The 18,513-nt window shown below is 32.8% G+C and overlaps 2 protein-coding genes across 2 annotated transcripts; one reads left to right on the top strand and one right to left on the bottom strand.

The window, feature by feature from the left end:
* Positions 1–11,775: 11,775 nt before the first annotated feature.
* On the top strand, positions 11,776–14,380 carry LOC121230261 (purple acid phosphatase). The gene is made up of 8 exons (XM_041114739.1): positions 11,776–12,055; positions 12,135–12,335; positions 12,669–12,780; positions 12,861–13,090; positions 13,163–13,301; positions 13,648–13,868; positions 13,939–14,060; positions 14,149–14,380. Exons 1-8 carry the CDS (start codon positions 11,876–11,878, stop codon positions 14,345–14,347), a joined length of 1,404 nt encoding a protein of 467 aa, XP_040970673.1. The 5' UTR covers positions 11,776–11,875; the 3' UTR covers positions 14,348–14,380.
* A 573-nt stretch (positions 14,381–14,953) lies between these two features.
* LOC107935088 (lon protease) lies at positions 14,954–18,093 on the bottom strand. Its single transcript, XM_016867643.2, has 2 exons — positions 17,028–18,093; positions 14,954–15,844 (listed from the first exon to the last, which is right to left on the bottom strand). Exon 1 carries the CDS (start codon positions 17,889–17,891, stop codon positions 17,040–17,042), a length of 852 nt encoding a protein of 283 aa, XP_016723132.2. The 5' UTR covers positions 17,892–18,093; the 3' UTR covers positions 14,954–15,844; positions 17,028–17,039.
* Between the last annotated feature and the right edge of the window lie 420 nt (positions 18,094–18,513).

The following is an 18,513-nucleotide window of genomic DNA, read 5'->3' on the forward strand; positions in this document are numbered from 1 at the left end:
AGGATGTGAAAAAATCAAATGAAGCTAAAGAAATGTCGGGACATGAATTCAATCAAGAAAGGATGCTAATCGAAACCATAGATTATGCAGAAACTGGTTCCAACACTAAGCATGATCCTTTAGCTCCTCCTCCTTTAATATAAATATTTTATATATTTATATTATTGCAATAAATCTCTATTTTATATATAGAGATCTCATTTCTAAAAGAATCTTTATTTTAATACGTTTTTATCTATATCTTTATATTATTATTATAAATTTGCTCTTTTTGACACAATACTTAAAACTACTCATAGCCTTTCTCCAACTTTTAAATAGGAGAATAATTCACTTGAATGACTTAAACCCACGTCTTCCTATATAAACAATCCAACTAATATTCAATTATCCTTAGTATTCTTTAAAAACCTAAACCATCTCCCCTAATTATTTTGAAGCAATTATTAAGCATATAATTATTATGGATTTTGGAATTTTTAGCCGTATTTGAACAATTGAGCAAATATTATAATTTGACATATTACAAACCCTTCTTAAAACGTCTTATTATATTATCACTAAGTTGAATACCTTGGCCATGAAAGTATAAATTAATTAATTAATTAATTTCTTTATAAAAATGGAAATTAATTAATTTTATTGCAATTAGTTTTTTTAATGGAGAAATTAATGTTTTAATTTCAATACAAAGAGAAAAATTAGAAACTCATACAATTTCCTTATAGATCAGTATATATATACCTATTAATTAATATCAACAATCACGTTAAATTTAATCCAAATATTTAATTTTCAAGTTTGGAGAAAAAATATCATATCTAAATTTATTATTTCCCTTAATATTATATTTAAATATAGGGTAAACTATACCATTTGTCTTTAAACTTTGATTAAAATTATATTTAAGTCACCCAGTTTTTAAAAGTTACATAATTGTCACTAAAGTTATTGAAATGTTACATTTTGGTCACTCATCCGCTACCTTCCATTAAGAGGATGACGTAGCACATTAATTTAAAGGGTTAATAACTAATTTATCCCTTAAACTATAACTAAAATATCGATTTGATATTTTTAAAATTATTAACAAAATTGGTTATTAACTCTTTAAATTAACGTGCTACGTCATCCTTTTAGAGGAAGTTAACGAATGAGTGACAAAATATAATATTTCAATAATTTTAATAACAATTATAATTTTAATCAAAGTTTAGAGGCAATTGATGTAATTTACCTTTAAATATATTACTTTATCTTTATTTTCAACTCCTTAAATCACGCCCAAAATATCAATTTAGTTTCTTTTTATTCTATTTATTTTTCTTTGATCTTATTAATGCACTAAGTTTATATTTAATCATTGCATGGCACAATATAAATCTATTTTTACTATTAAAAACGGGCCCATGTACATCAACAAGAGGTATACGTGGCATTCCATGTTTTACTGTTTGGTTAATTTGTCAACCACGCCAATTTTTAACCATATAAAGGGAAGAAATTTTTAAAAGAAATGACCAATTTACTCTTTGATCTATCCATCCTTTGAATAAAAAAGATAAAATACAATCTAACTCTTAATATAAAGACTTCCATAATACTTTTACTATATTAGATTACATGTTCCACAATACGAGCAGATAAAAAGAGGGACCAAATGGGCTAATTTGGGTTTATTGGCATTCTTTCTTGGGTATCTCAACCATCTAACCCTATGTGCAAGACTTCTCTAAATTCTAACCCCAACGAGTATCAAACACCTTTCACATTATTTTCTTTGTGGTTTAACTATATAATTAGAAGCAAATGATACATGGTTTAATGGTATGTATGACCCGACTTTCACTTTATATAAATAACTTTAACCATATAATAACTAGGATGAAAAAATTCTAACTTGAATTGTAAAAATTGATTAAATTTTTTAAATTTTAATTTTTTGATATAATGTCTAGAATTATCTATAACCTTCTTTAACTTTTAAAAATGAGGAGAAACGCATTTCAGTGTATCCGAATCTATATCTTTATACACTAACAATAATATCGATATTAACTACATTAAGACTCAATCGACTAAATTTCAAAATAAATAATTACCATTTAAATTATTTGATTTTTTTAATCAACTCAAACTTAGAATATTAATACAAGTCAACGACTCAAATAATTTGAAATTGCTTTTAGTTGTCATGTACATACAAAGACGGTATGGAAGCTGATTCCAGATGTTTGGACAACACTTCCACAAGAACTATTGGGAATTTAATAAAAAAAGTTTCAACCTATTAGGTTGACATGGATTTATTTCATGCTTATTAGAATATACCCCATTCCTTGCCCATACTTTGCCCATATATTTCCCATACCTACTCATACCTTGGAAAGGTCAAAGTTATGGACACCAAATATTTATTTAGTGTTGGGCATAGGATAATAGCAATTTTTGGTCCCTAAGTGAATAGGGACTTTGCAAGGTGGCCCTTGAACCTCAATTATAAATAGGCCAACCATTGCTCATTCTAATCATCCCACATTTGCCATTCTCTACTTAAGGTATTGTTCTCTCTCCCTATTTGTAAAGCTTCACTTGTGTTTTGGAGTGAAATATATTTGATAGTGCCCGAGGACGTAAGCAAGATTTGCTGAACCTCGTTAAAATTCTGGTGTTCTTTACTATTTATTGTTCATATTTTGTGAGTGTGGTTGTAGTGATTTATTGTGCTATTAAATTACGATAGAGGGATATTCTGGCTAGGAAAGACTTGGTACTTAAGTGATCCTCGTGATCTACCTCTCTTTTCTGGGAATTGAACTTAGTGTAATTTTTTAGTCCAATAATTTTACTCTTTCACAAGCTTCTGAATAACAATTGGTATCAGAGCCAGATTCGTACTTGAGGAATACGACCGTTTACAGTACTATTCACGTATATAGTACTATTCATGTATACGGTACTATTCACGTATACGGTACTGTTCACGTATACAGTAGTTGGGATTGAGGAGAAAAATGGCAGCAGCATCGTCATCAGCAAGGACTACTGTGACAAATGCAAAATTTGAAGTAGAGAAATTTGATGGTACCAATAATTTTGGTATGTGGCAATGTGAGATCCTGGATGTCTTATGTCAGCATGAGCTAGATATAGCCCTTGAAGAAAAGCCTGACAAGATGGATGACAAGGAGTGGGCCAAGATCAATAGACAAGCGTGTGGTACAATCCGCCTATGTTTGGCCAAAGAGCAGAAGTACTCTGTCATGAGGGAGACATCAGCGAAGAAGCTATGGGATACACTGGAAGAAAAGTTTCTAACGAAAAGTCTTGAAAATAGGCTTTATATGAAAAATAAACTTTATCAATTCACGTATGCACCCTGTATGTCGATGACCATGTAAACTCATTTAATAAAATTTTAGCAGACTTGCTAAATTTGGATGAGAAATTTGAAGATGAAGACAATGCATTATTGTTGTTGAATTCCCTTCCTGATGAATATGATCATCTTACCACCATATTGCTTCATGGGAAGGACATGATCACATTTGATGCAGTCTGTAGTGCGTTGTATAGATCTGAGACTCGAAAGAAAGATAAAAAAAGATCACAGAGATACAACTGCAGAAGTCTTAACAGTAAGAGGTCGTTCACACAGCAGCAAATCTAGTAGAAGGGGAAAGTCCAAAGGGAGACCTGCCAAAGATGAATGTGCCTTTTGCCGTGAAAAAGGGCATTGGAAAAAGAATTGTCCTAAGCTACAAAAGGGCAAGGCTATTTCTAATGCATGTGTAGCGGAGCATGATGAGGAGTCAGACTTTAGCTTGGTTGGCATGGCAATGACATGTCAAACGGATGAGTGGATTTTGGATTCAGGATGTACTTACCATATGTGTCCTAATAAGGACTGGTTTTCTAGTCTTAAAGAGCTAGAAGATGGAATTGTTCTTATGGGCAATGATAGTGCTTGTAAGACAATGAGAGTAGGTACAGTCCAATTGAAGAATCACGACGGCTCAATCCAAGTCTTGACAGATGTTCGCTATGTACCTAGCCTGAAGAAAAATCTAATCTCATTAGGGGCCCTAGAATCTAAAGGGCTCACAATCACTTTGAGAGATAGATTACTAAAAGTAGTAGCTGGGCAACTGACGGTGATGAAAGGCACAAGAAGAAATAACTTATACTTTTTAAATGGAAGTACAGTTATTAGATCAACATCAACAGTTTCTACAAAAGATGTAGATTCAGTGGCTACCAGATTATGGCATATGCGATTGGGACATGCTGGTGAAAAAGCTTTGCAGACATTGGCGAAGCAAGGCTTGTTGAAAGGTGCAAATTCTTGCAAAATGGAATTCTGTGAACATTGTGTTCTAGGCAAGCAGAAGAGGGTAAAATTTGGTCCAGCAATTTATAATACGAAAGAAATTCTGGACTACGTTCACAGTGATGTGTGGGGACCTACCAAAGTGTCTTCTTTGGGAGGTATACACTATTTTGTTACTTTTGTTGATGATTATTCAAGAAAAGTATGGGTGTATCTAATGAAAAGAAAAAGTGAAGTTTTGGATACATTTCTGAAATGGAAGAAGATGGTGAAGACTTAGACTGGTCGAAAGGTCAAACGACTTCAATCAGATAATGCTACTGAGTACAAAAACGATCCATTTCTACAAGTATGCCAAGATGAGGGCATTATGCGACACTTCACTGTTTGGGATACACCACAGCAGAATGGGGTGGCAGAACGCATAAATCGAACTATACTGGAGAAAGTTCGATGTATGTTGTCCAATGCTGGATTGGGCAAGAAATTTTGGGCTGAAGCAGTTATATATGCGTGCCATCTAATTAACCGTTTGCCATCAGCTGCAATAAATGGAAAAACTCCTATGGAGATGTGGACTGGTAAATCTGCTACTGATTATAATTCTTTACATGTATTTAGCTCCACTGCATATTATCATGTAAAAGAATCTAAGTTAGACCCAAGAGCAAAGAAAGCATTATTCTTGGGTATAACTGATGGAGTAAAAGGATACCGTCTCTGGTGTCCTGATACAAGAAAAATTATTTTCAGTAGAGATGTGACTTTTGATGAATCAACCATGTTAAAGAACAAGGATTCACAAAAGAATGACAAAACCAGTAGTACTTTGCAGCAGGTGGAGCTTGAAAAGGTTAACGATGATCCAGCTAATATCGGAGGGACAAATGATGAAGAGGTTCCTACCCAAGAACCTCTACAGCAACAAGATTCAATTGCATATAGGAGGCCAAGAAGAGAGATTCGTAAGCCTGCTCGCTTTGATGATATAGTGGCCTATGCACTTCCAATTACAGATGATGATGTTCCTTCTACTTACACAGAAGCAATAAGTAACCCTGATGATGTAAAGTGAAAGCAAGCAATGAATGAAGAAACGCAGTCTCTTCATAAAACTAGGACCTGGGAGTTGGTGACACTGCCCAAGGGAAAGAAGGCAATTGGATGCAAATGGGTATATACAAAGAAGGAAGGATTTCCTGGTAAAAATGAAATTCGATATAAGGCTAGATTGGTAGCAAAAGGTTACGCTCAGAAAAAAGGAATAGACTACAATAAAGTGTTTTCTCCAATTGCGAAGCATTCGTCTATTCGAATTTTGCTAGCCTTGGTTGCGCAATATGATCTTGAACTAGTTCAGCTTGATGTAAAGACCGCGTTTTTACACGGTGATTTAGAAGAGGAAATCTATATGACTCAGCCAGATGGATTCAAGGTTGCTGGAAAAGAAAATTGGGTTTGCAAACTGACAAAGTCGCTTTATGGATTGAAGCAATCTCCGAGGCAGTGGTACAAGCGATTTGATCAGTTCATGAAAGGGCAAAGGTACACAAGAAGTAAATTTGATCATTGCGTGTATTTTCAGAAGCCACAAGAAGGAACTTTCATCTACTTGCTCTTATATGTTGATGATATGCTAATAGCATCTAAGAGCAAAGTTGAGATTGAAAGATTGAAGACTCAACTCAATCTCGAGTTTGAGATGAAAGATCTAGGAGAAGCTAAAAGGATTCTCGACATGGAAATATGGAGAGATAGAGCTCATGATAGAGTTAGCTTGACTCAGAAACAGTATTTGAAAAGGTACTACAGCAGTTTGGCATGAACGAGCATACAAAACCTGTAAGTACCCCGTTGACTTCTCATTTCAAGCTTTCTGCACAACTATCTCCTTCGATGAATACGGAACGAGAATACATGTTGCAAGTTCCGTATTCTAATGCAGCGGGTAGCTTGATGTATGCAATGGTGTGTACAAGACCCGACATTTCACAGGCAGTTAGTATAGTGAGCAGGTATATGCATAATCCTGGAAAAGGACATTGGCAAGCTGTGAAATGGATTCTACGGTATATTCAGAAGATCGTAGATGTTGGATTACTGTTCAAACAGGATAATACACTTGGTAAAGGTGTTATTGGGTATGTTGATTCTGACTATGCCGGTGATTTGGACAAGCGAAGATCAACCACTAGTTATGTGTTTACACTTGCTGGAGGACCAATAAGTTGGAAGTCTACATTACAGTCTACAGTTGCGTTGTCAACCACAGAAGCCGAGTACATGGCTGTAACAGAGGTTGTAAAGGAGGCTATTTGGTTACAAGGTATGGCTAAAACCTTGGGGTTGGTTCAGGAGAATATTAACGTGTATTGTGATAGTCAAAGTGCTATTCATTTAGCAAAGAATCAAGTCTACATGCACGTACAAAGCATATCGACGTACGATTCCATTTTGTGCGGGAAATTATTGAAGAAGGGAAAATTTGTCTTCAGAAGATCAAGACTGCAGATAATCCCGCAGATATGATGACCAAGGTAGTAACAGCAACCAAGTTCGAACATTGTTTGAACTTGATCAATATCCTGCAAGTTTAACAGTTGAAGAAGGCACTATCAAGTATTGTTGTCAAAGGCAGAAAGAATTGTGTGAAGATAAGATTATCCTAATCAAATCTTCAAGGTGGAGATTATTAGAATATACCCCATTCATTGCCCATACCTTGCCCATACCTTTCCCATACCTACCCATACCTTGGAATGGTCAAAGTTATGGGCACCAAATATTTATTTAGTGTTGGGCATGGGATAATAGCAATTTTTGGTCCCTAAGTGAATAGGGACTTTGCAAGGTGGCCCTTGAACCTCAACTATAAATAGGCCAACCATTACTTATTCTAATCATCCCACATTTGCCATTCTCTACTTAAGGCATTGTTCTCTCTCCCTATTTGTAAAGTTTCACTTGTGTTTTGGAGTGAAATATATTTGATAGTACCCGAGGACGTAAGCAAGATTTGCTGAACCTCGTTAAAATTCTGGTATTCTTTACTATTCATTGTTCATATTTTGTGAGTGTGATTGTAGTGATTTATTGTGCTATTAAATTACGATAGAGAGATATTCTGGCTAGGAAAGACTTGGTACTTAAGTGATCCTCGTGATCCACCTCTCTTTCCTGGGAATTGGACTTAGTGTGATTTTTTAGTCCAATAATTTTACTCTTTCACACGCTTCCGCACAACAATGCTAAAAAAAGAGAGGATATTTTTAAGAAAAATTCAGGTTAAAGAATAATTAATGTGAAATATTTGGATCAATAAATTATAGAGTAATTAAATTATATCAAATTAAATAATAATAATTAAATGATAAAGGGATCAATAATTGTTGTTTGGAGTAATAAAACATATTGTATTTTTAAAAAAAAACCACATTCAAATTTTAAATTAAAATAATAGCTATAAATTAAAAAAGTTTAATCTCTATAAACCATTTTTTATTTCTAAAAAACCCCAAAATTTTACTTGAAATAGTCGTGGAGGATGAGGAAAGAATGTCAATATTAAAAGTACCCTGGCTCTACCTTTGTCAGCAAATTTATTGAAAATCAAGGTTCACTTGGGACAACGTTGAGAACACGTCTTTGGGGTATTGGGTTGTAGAGTTTATTAAATGTGACATTTGGTTCTTCTTTTTCATGATATTTTGTTTGTGGGTGATAATGATGTGAAAAAATATCATGATTTGCCAAGATATGGATGGAAATCCCTTACATTATTGTTCTATTTATTATAATTTTTTTCTCTTTCATTGTCTTAATAAACATTTCATCAATTACAAATTCTGATTTAGGAAGAAAAAGTAAAGTTTTAACATTCTTAAGAGTGGAAGAGATAAAAAGGAATAGTCAGGTAGACAAGATAAGGCAATCTGATTGAAATGTTGTAGCTTTTGTCAGCACCACAAGTTATTGGAACATCCCTCAGGTTTTTATTTTTAATTTTCTAATAACTTTCGGTATGAACAGTTGACGAGAGTCAATTAATACTCATAAAAGATCTAAATTAAGAATCTGTCATGGAATCAAATCACATCATGATCAACAGATGTAAAAACAACACTAATTTGTTTCGTAGTTAACTTTTTTTAATGACGAAGTGTTGGAATGCTATGAAGAGATATGTGAGGAAAAAATCGATACAGGCTATAAAAAGCAAATGAGAATTATGATAATTGATGGTCATTACTTTAATATTTGGTTAGGATGTATGGTAAAATTTTTATAAAGATTATTGTAGTAAAAGTTGAATTATATGTTAATTTTTTATTCAAGAAATAAATAAATTAATTTTTATATGTTAGATCAAAGAACTAATTAATTATTCTATTAAAAATTTAATTCATTTCTATTATTAAAACTTCATCCATATATATTAATTTTATTTTTGTGAACTCAGTTGATTTAAGCGGACCATGAATGTTGTGGCTTAAGAACCTCCTTCTTTGGTGTTCCTTTAGAAGTCCTACTTGAACTAAAACTCTTTCGATTTAATTAATTAAAAATTTCATATAAAGATTAAACTCATATATATTTTTCTCAATAAATACAAAGTGCTAGCTGAAATTATCAAGTATCAACCATTAAGTGTTTTCACGGTAGAAATTTAGTGGTTTTAATATTTGAGTATTTTTTTTATTCAAATAAATTATATATTTTTTTGTTTGAGTTGAGATTTTAGATTAGAAGCAATTATAAGTGTAATCATTTAGCAATTATAATTTGAATTTAGAAGTTAAAAATTGTGGTTTGGCTTCACCATAGGTTTGTGCAAGGTTATTCCAAGGGAGTCTTATTCTTATTCTGTGTTTGATTATTTAAGCTTGAGTCCACTTTCTAAGCAATCGAAAGTTTAAAAATAATAAAAAAAATTAATTGGTTGAAAGCTTAAAGACATCATATTTCGACTATTTTTTTAGGCCTTTTACAACTTAGACTATCCCCTCGAGACATTTTACGACTTTTATTATCTTCTTGAGACTCGATACACAAGTAATTATTTGATCAGATTTATTACTTTATAAATAACAATAAAATCTATTTTAGAGCTTTTTTTAAATTTATTGCCCAAACCTAACAATTTTTCTAGAATTTCTAATAAATTGACGTTGTAAATAAACTATTTTATCAATTTGTAACTAAACTTTCATTGGGGAAGGGTCTAATAAGAGAGTTTAACTTTATAATTGTAGAGATGAGGCTGCAATGAGTGTGAGGTTGAGCTCAAAACAATCTAACACTTTTAACTCATATCAAAGCTAGACACTAAAACAATTTAGTGAAGATCTTGTTAATTTACTGAGACATGAAAAGAAGCTTGATTTCTTAGCCACTTATGCTTGATAGTTTGAATTATGCTTATTAAAAGGCACCTATGACAACCTTTGACAAGGAGTAGAAGTCATTTTATCAAGTGAGGAACCACCTACTAAAGAAATTAATAGAGTTCAAACCATCAAACCTTAAACCACTTAGAGATAGGGGTGATGCCAACAATTCTTTTCCAGAGGGATTATGTTGGGTGGAGTGGTAAGGTACATTGCATTCTTAAGGGGATATGTAGGTTCAAACGTTGAAGTCAACATTGTTGGGAGGCGCAGTCATGAACTATAAACATGGACTGTAAAACCTAACATAGAGAATACAAAGAAAAATATAATTTCACTATTATATTAGCTTATAATTTTACAATTAAGACTAAAACAAATTTTATTATTTTTGAGATGAAATTATAATTCTACCATTATCAACTTATAAATTTATAGGTTTTGGGGATCTAAAATAGAATTTCCAATTTTAGGGGCCTACCGGCTCCCTTCAGCCAATTACAAATCAAAAGTCTTGAATGTCATCTTTAATGGAGCAGATCCTCATTCATAAGCATCTCCAAGTGTGTTTCTTCTCATAAAGCTCGGAAAATTCTCAAAACAATACAGGAAGGCACTACTATGGTTAAGTAGTCCAAGCTCTAGATGTTAAGAACCATGTTTGAAAATTTGAGACTATTAGAAAAATAAACAATTTTAAATTTTTATGCTAAGTTGTGTGACATTTCTAACCAATTTTTTTCTCTCGACAATAGATATTCTAATGCAAAGCTAATTTGTAAAGTCTTGAGATTTCTCAAAAAATCCTCCTTCAAAGTGATTGTCATTAAAAAGGTTAATAACATCAACACTATAAAGATAAATGAATTGATTGAATCTCTTCAAACATTTGAAATGAGCTTGAAGGAAACTTGAAAGGACAAGATGAAATCATAGAAAAATATTGAAGTTGCTTCTTTGGGTGCCACACTATAAGGATAAACTAATGTTGAAATTGCTTCTTTGGTTTTAAAAATATTTTTATTTTAATAATTTATTTAATTAAATAGATGATTCAAAAAATATTAACAAAATCGTTAGTATCTACAAAATTATTTTTATTTAAAAAATTTCACGAAATTCAAAACTTACCTCCCCAGCTAAAAGACATCAACATTCCTATCATTACAATGTATATTATTTTAAATTCCCATCATTACAATTAATATATATAAACGTTAAAGTTAAAAGGGTAATTACATCATTAAGGTTAAGTTTTTATTATAGTCACTTAATTAAAAAAATTACAATTTGGTCACTAAATTATTTAACAGTTTTTATTTAAGTTACGGAGCTATTAAAATTGATAATATATGACTTTTTATATTTGCACTGCCTGCACCAATCGAAAGTTTTTTTCCCCTTCTCTTCTACAATTAAGGTTTTTTTTTTATAGAATAACTTTGGATGTTACGAATTTATGAACCAAAATTCTAACAGCTTTTTTTTTATCTCGAACACTGACCATCAGATCAACTTAGATATAAAGTATGTTATTCTACTCGTCAATGAGTACTAATCCACCGTATTGATCGTCGAATCATCGCTTAGAGCTTATTGCCAGAACTTTTATATAAAAAAAAAACTTAACAATTTAGTAACTTAAATAAAAACTTTTAAATAATCAATGACTTAAATAAAAATTTTAATAAGTCTGTAACTTTTTTTAATTAAATAACTAAAACTAAAATTTATTCATAATTTAATAACTAATGGTATAATTTATTCAAAATTAAAATCAATGACTGTTAAAAATTTAACTTTTATAAATAGTAAAACCAACATGATAGTATTTTAAATCGAAAAAAGAAGTCATGTTTTGTTCATTTGGTAGGTCATCATAGCCAAAAACTGCCATATCAGAAACAAACACACATTATGACAAAACCCACGCTTTCTCGAGTTCTGGAGTTTAACATAGACACGTGGTTGGCTTTCCTACAGTTTCTCCACACACCTTTCATGTCCTTTCAATTGAATCCACTACATATAAATTTATATACATTTATTCATGAAAAGACACATACTAAAAGGAAACCAATCACTTTACATACCATTACCACACCTCTTTTTTCTTACATAACATATCTGTTCCATTCGGTAGTAGGTTGAAGAAGAAATGGCCCTTCTTACAGCTTCAGACACTTTCGTTCTTTATTTCCTATGTTTCATGTTGTGTTCATTTGGTATCAGCAATGGTGGAATAACTGGTAACTTTGTAAGAAAAAAGTATTCACCTGATATGCCCCTTGACAGTGATGTTTTCCAGGTTCCTTCTGGTTACAATGCACCCCAACAGGTATGTTTGGTTTCTTCTTCAAAATCCCAAATTTTTGTTATTTTTTCAGACGTTGCATATCTCTCTTTTTTTTCTATAGGTGCATATTACACAAGGGGATATGGATGGTAGTGGAGTGATCATCTCATGGATAACCCCTGATGAACCTGGTTCCAACATGGTTTACTATTGGCCTGAAAATAGTAACCATAAGAACAAAGCTGAAGGGATTTTTGTGAGATACAAGTTCTTCAATTACACCTCTGGTTATATTCATCACTGCACCATCAACAACTTAGAGGTATAATTTTCTTTGATTTTTGTTTCATTATAGGCCAAAATTGGGTAAAAATACTATACAGGCATTGATTGAATTAAGAGTTAGATTGTATTTTCCCTTTTTATTCAAAAATAGATCAAACAGTAAATTAGTTATTTTATTAAAAATTTTATACATTTCTATTATAAAAAACTGGTCCATTATACATTTCTATTATAAAAAACTGTTCCATGTATATTAGCAAGAGATAAGCTAATTTATCTAAATTTTTTAAGTAGAAGGTACAAAATACAATTTAAATCCTAGTACAATGCCTATATTTTTATCTGGTTTTTTTTTTTTTAACAATTGCAGTATAATACCAAATACATATATGAGATTGGAAGAGGGGATTCCATTAGACAATTCTGGTTTGTAACACCACCAAGAATTGGTCCTGATGTTCCTTATACATTTGGTCTAATAGGTATTTTGATTATTACAATGCTGGCTTTTGTCTTGTTTCATTATGCTTCGTTTTATGTTTGGTTTGGTTTTTGAAAACAGGGGATCTTGGTCAAACACATGATTCAAATGCTACACTCACGCATTACGAATCGAATCCGAAAAAAGGGCAAACAGTGTTGTATGTAGGGGATCTATCATACTCAAACGATTACCCGTTCCACGATAATTCCCGGTGGGATACATGGGGACGATTAGTCGAGAGGAACGCTGCGTATCAACCTTGGATTTGGACTGCCGGGAATCACGAACTCGATTTCGCTCCGGAAATCGTATGCCATTCAAACACTAACTTGTTTACATACAATTGTCCTAATGGTCTAACGGCCATCGTTGTCTTGTAGGAAGAAACTACGCCATTTAAACCATATACACATCGATACTACGTACCGTATGAATCATCACGTAGTACGTCCCCGTTATGGTATTCGATCAAGAGAGCTTCGGCTTATATCATTGTCTTGTCTTCTTATTCAGCATATGGTAAGGCTAAAACTTGACCTATGAATGTATGTGTTTCTGTATTAGAAGTAAGATTGCATTTCGTTCTCTCTACTTAAAAAATATGTAAATTAATCTTCGTGTGTTAAATCAAAGAGCAAATTGGTCTTTTCTATTAAAAATTTCATCTATTTTTACTATTAAAAACTAATTTGGTTGACGGAATAAAATAACCGAACATGCCAGGTGTACTTTATACTGACATAGAGGGACTAATTTACCCATTTTTTTAGTAGAGACAAAATGCAATATGATTTTTAGGGACCTGTATAATACTTTTATCGTGTTTTACCCTACTGATATATATATATAACTTTGATTTTAATAGGAAAATCGACTCCTCAATACAAATGGCTAAAGAATGAGTTACCAAAGGTGAATAGAAGTGAGACACCATGGTTGATTGTTCTTATGCATTGCCCGATTTATAACAGTAATTCGCACCATTACATGGAAGGTGAAACCATGAGAGTCGTATACGAGTCATGGTTTGTAAAGTACAAGGTTGACGTTGTGTTTTCCGGTCATGTTCATGCCTATGAACGATCGGTAAGTACAAAACCCAAATTTGCAAAAGCAAAAGTTATGATGGATAATAACTCGTAAACTCACATTGCAGAAGCGGATATCCAACATTGCATACAATATATTGAATGGAAAGTGTACTCCTGTTCATGACCTGTTTGCACCGGTTTACATAACAATCGGAGACGGTGGAAATCATGATGGACCGGCTTTAGGGTAATGGTTATTATATTTGGATTTTGTTGATATATTATCCGAGATCATCTCGGAACATAACCAATGAGCATTCCTTGGTTTAAAACAGCATGGTGGAACCACAGCCGAACTTCTCAGCTTATAGGGAGGCGAGTTTCGGTCATGGTATATTCGATATCAAGAACCGGACACATGCTTATTTCGGTTGGCATCGTAATCAAGACGGATATGCTGTTGAAGCTGATTCTTTATGGTTTCATAATAGATATTGGAATCCTTATGGGAAATCATTTGTAGCTTCATATTGATCAATCAATGTGATTAAAACCAGATAGCTTTAACCTACTGTTTAATTATCTTCATTGCTCCGATTGCAGACTTCGAGTTTTAAGAACCGTAATTACCCGGGATTTCTTTCGGTTTTTCCTCTTTAAAATGAAAAGGGGGGCAACCTGGGATATCTTTCGGTTTTTTCTCTTTTCAATGAAAATGGCATCAACCGTCCTACAAAACCAAGTTTGATGTTCCGTTGGGGCACACGATGACCAAAGAACTCGATCGAGTATTCAAGATTGTTACCTTTACATGTTCCTAGTTTAAGCATTGTAGATCTCCAAAATAATTTAATTGTCAAATTTATGTATCAAAATAGATTAAAAAATTTCAAATACTAAAATGATCCCAATCCGTTTAAGAGCTAAAAATTATATTATCCTTTTTCAATTTTTATAACTTCAAATTAAAGTCATTTAAAGTTGTTTTGATGATGATTCAAATGAATTTAGGTTCAAATTAAAAGTATTCAAATTTTTTATTTTTATAATCAAAATGATCTGAATGATAAATTTAATATGCTCCAAATTTGAAATTCCATCTTAGGAATGCTTATGGGACAATTAATGGAGCCAAAGATAAGAACTCTAAATTCACCTTTGTACATTGATGAAAACAGCTTTCTTACGTGTAATGCTGCAATTAATCAGCTAATAACACACTAACAAGTCTCCATTTTCCATCTGTAATAGCAGTCAACTTGGAGGAATTGACATAAAAAAAATGATTAAATAGTCAAGCTCCTGCCAAAGTTCTACACTAAAAACTAGCTAGTACACAAGCACATCAAACGACAATCCACTCCAAGCTTAAGAACACAATCAAAATTGCAGTAACATTAACAATAAAACATTTCTAAAAGGCTAGCTTATGTGCAAACTTACCATGTTAACATCAATATTTCATTCAAGACTCTAACGACTGATGCTAAAATAACAAGCTGAGTTGAGTAAAAAAAATTTGCAGCTTTCTTACCATGGCTCATGCTGGGTAAAAGTACCATGTAGATTCCTGTATTAAGAGTCAGCTTGCATTTTGCTCCATTTACTAAAAACATGGACAAATTAATCCTTATACGTTAGATCAAAAAGTAATCTATTTTTCTTTTTTAAATTTCATCCATTTCTATTGTTAAAAACTAGCTCGATTGATAGAAAACCAAATACTCACACATGACGTGCCACGTGTACCTCATTTTAATTCGAACGGTAGAAATGGATGAGATTTTTAGAAGAAGGACCAGTTTACTCTTTGATCTAACTACAAAGACTATTTTGCCAATTTTTTTGAGTAGAAGGGGAGAAATATAATCTGAATCCTAATACAAGAGCCTCTGTGGCACTTTTACCGGTAATGCTGCAATGTATCAGCTTAGAACACACTAACAAAGTCTCCACTTGCCCCCTATAATAACAGTTCACTGGCTAGTACCCGCTTCAAGGAAATCCTCTCCAAGCTAGCTTATGTGCAACCTAACCATGTTAACATCAATAAGCATCAAGATTCTCATGACTATAGTAAAATAACAAGCACATGAAGGAAAAATGATTAAATAGGAAACGCCGTTTCCAAAATTCTACTCGGAAAACTATCTAGTACCCACTTCAAGGAAATTAAAGCACATCAAACATGCAATCAATTCACTCCAAGCTTAAGAATAGAGTCAAATTTGCAGTAACATTAATGCCTCGTTAAACTAGTGTAAAGCTTATTTATTACCTATGTACTACAATAGTTAGACATGAAAATAAAGAATAGTTAGTACAAATTTAAGTTTGAAACTAGAAAGATAAGTAAAAATTATGTAAAAACTGACCTCTTCAATGTAAGCGGAAAATTTTCCTTCTCTTTGCTAAAAATAAGTTACAGAAGTGGTTAAATATTATCAATTGAGTTAGTTTATTGCTAACCCATATATTAAAACATGTGTAAAAAATAATACTCCTATCCAACTTAAGATAATAATAAAACATCTCCAAAAAGCTAGCTTACGTGCAAACTAACCATGTTAACATCAGTAATTCATTCTAGTCTAATGACTAGTAGTACAATAATAAGCACATGAAGGAAAAATTATTAAATAGGAAAGCCCTATCCAAAATTCTACTAAAAAAACTAGCTAGTACCCACTTCAAGGAAACTAAAGGACATCCAGCATCCCATCAATTCACTCCAAGCTTAAGAACACAATCAAATTAGCAGAAACAATAAGAATAAAACAAATCCAAACAGCTAGCTTATGTGCAAACTGACCATATCAACATCAATAATTCATTCAAGATTGTAATGACTAGTAGTAAAATAACGAGCACATGAAGGAGAAATGATTAAATAGGAAAACCCATTCCAAGATTCTGCTCGAAAAACTAGCTACTACCCACTACAAAAAAACTAAAGCACGTCCTCAAGCATGCCATTAATTCACTCCAAGCTTAAGAACACAATCAAATTTTCAGTAACATCAAGAACAAAACATCTCCAATAAGCTTAAGTGCAAATTAACCATATCATTCAAGATTCTAATGACTAGTTGTAAAAGAACAAGCATACATACAAACATATATATCAAAATTTCCACCTTCATGCATATAAAATTACCCATCAAAACATCTATATACATTCACCAAAATTTCAACAAAGTTTGGTTAAATTTACTTAAACCCATCGTCATGAAGAGGGAAACACATATTTCAAAGCCGATGCCGCGGACAAGTAATTAAGAGTGTTCCTTAAAGTTTCCTTCTCCCTTTTTAGCCTGGCGGCCGTACATTCCAGTTCAAGCAAAGCTTGTTGTTCTCTCGGTGCCCCTTCAAATGTACTCCCTACGAAAAACGAAAACGGTGTCGGAAAATGGTTCTTCCTCAAATCCTTTACTTCCTTTTCCAGTTTACCATTAAGCCGATTCGATAACCGTATCACGTCTTTCATACAACTCTCCACTTCATTCGCCAACCCTTCCAAATCTTCATCGTCAACGGAGGGCCGGTCTTCAAGCCAGTCAACTTCTGCGACTAAGTACGGCTTCGTACGGACGAGGTCGGTTATACGGAACCGTTCCTGTCCTTTACATATAAGAAAGAACCGATCGTCGGCGAGACGCTCGTGTCTGACAATCTCTCCGACGCAACCGACGCCGGAGATTCCGGTTTCGGCGTCGGAATAGATAACGCCAAACCGGAGATCGGTGTGGAGGAGGGTGTGCATCATGATGCGGTAACGGAACTCAAAGATCTGGAGAGGGAGAACAGCACCAGGGAAGAGAACTAAAGGGAGAGGAAATAAAGGAAGCTCAACGACGTCGTCTGATTTGGCCGAGTTCATGCGGTGTTTCTCCGGGAAAGAAGAAGCCGAGCACCGGAGAGAGGAGAACCTTTGGAATTTGCGCCATTGAAGGAGCGAAGATGGATTTGCAATGGGTTTTAAATTGGGGTTTGAAAGAAAGGGATTGGAGGAATTAGGGTTTATCGAAGCTTGATGATTGAACGATGAATGGGAAGGGATTAATTGAGGGGAAGCCATTGAAGAAAATGACCAGAAACTGTTTGATGTATTGCCTAAGTGAAAACAAAATAAAAAAGTAATAAATAGAAAGGATTATTACGTGGAACTCACTTGCCTTATCCAGATATATCTTTGTCACGTGGATTTATTTGATACCAAGAGCAATATGTAAGTCGTGTCGAGTCGGGCCACAAAAAATTAAGCTTATACCTGTTTTTGGGTTAATTCGATATATTTTATTTGCCCATTTTATTGTTTATAATTTTAAATATAATTAATTTGAATTAAAAATTGTTTTTAATTATTTAAATTGAATTTAATTTGGATGGGATTCGCTTAAAATAAAATTAGTTTAGCGCTTAGACAACTCTATTAAATAATAAATATTATTATAATAGTATTTTTTTAATTTTTTATATCAAATTTGCTTCTTATTTTTGTTTTTCAATTAAATATTATTTTTTTAAATATAATTTTACATAAATTTTGTTTATTCACATTATACGTGTATCATAATTTAATATCATATTTAATTCTTTAACTGAATTGGGTGTCATGATCTAATTAGACATCATCTTAGTAAAGAAATAATTAAAAATTTTATATTTTTAAATTATTGGTGATTACAATTTCTTTTATC

Source organism: Gossypium hirsutum, chromosome A06 (genome assembly GCF_007990345.1).
Source record: "Gossypium hirsutum isolate 1008001.06 chromosome A06, Gossypium_hirsutum_v2.1, whole genome shotgun sequence".
NCBI classification, from domain to species: Eukaryota; Viridiplantae; Streptophyta; class Magnoliopsida; order Malvales; family Malvaceae; genus Gossypium; species Gossypium hirsutum.

Bases quoted from the DNA above. Each gene is read 5' to 3' on its own strand.
- LOC121230261 (XM_041114739.1), top strand. From the start codon at position 11,876: ATGGCCCTTCTTACAGCTTCAGACACTTTCGTTCTTTATTTCCTATGT. The intron at 12,336-12,668 runs GTATAATTTTCT...TAACAATTGCAG, and splicing joins GCACCATCAACAACTTAGAG to TATAATACCAAATACATATA. The intron at 13,091-13,162 runs GTATGCCATTCA...GTTGTCTTGTAG, and splicing joins TCGATTTCGCTCCGGAAATC to GAAGAAACTACGCCATTTAA.
- LOC107935088 (XM_016867643.2), bottom strand. From the start codon at position 17,891: ATGGCTTCCCCTCAATTAATCCCTTCCCATTCATCGTTCAATCATCAA.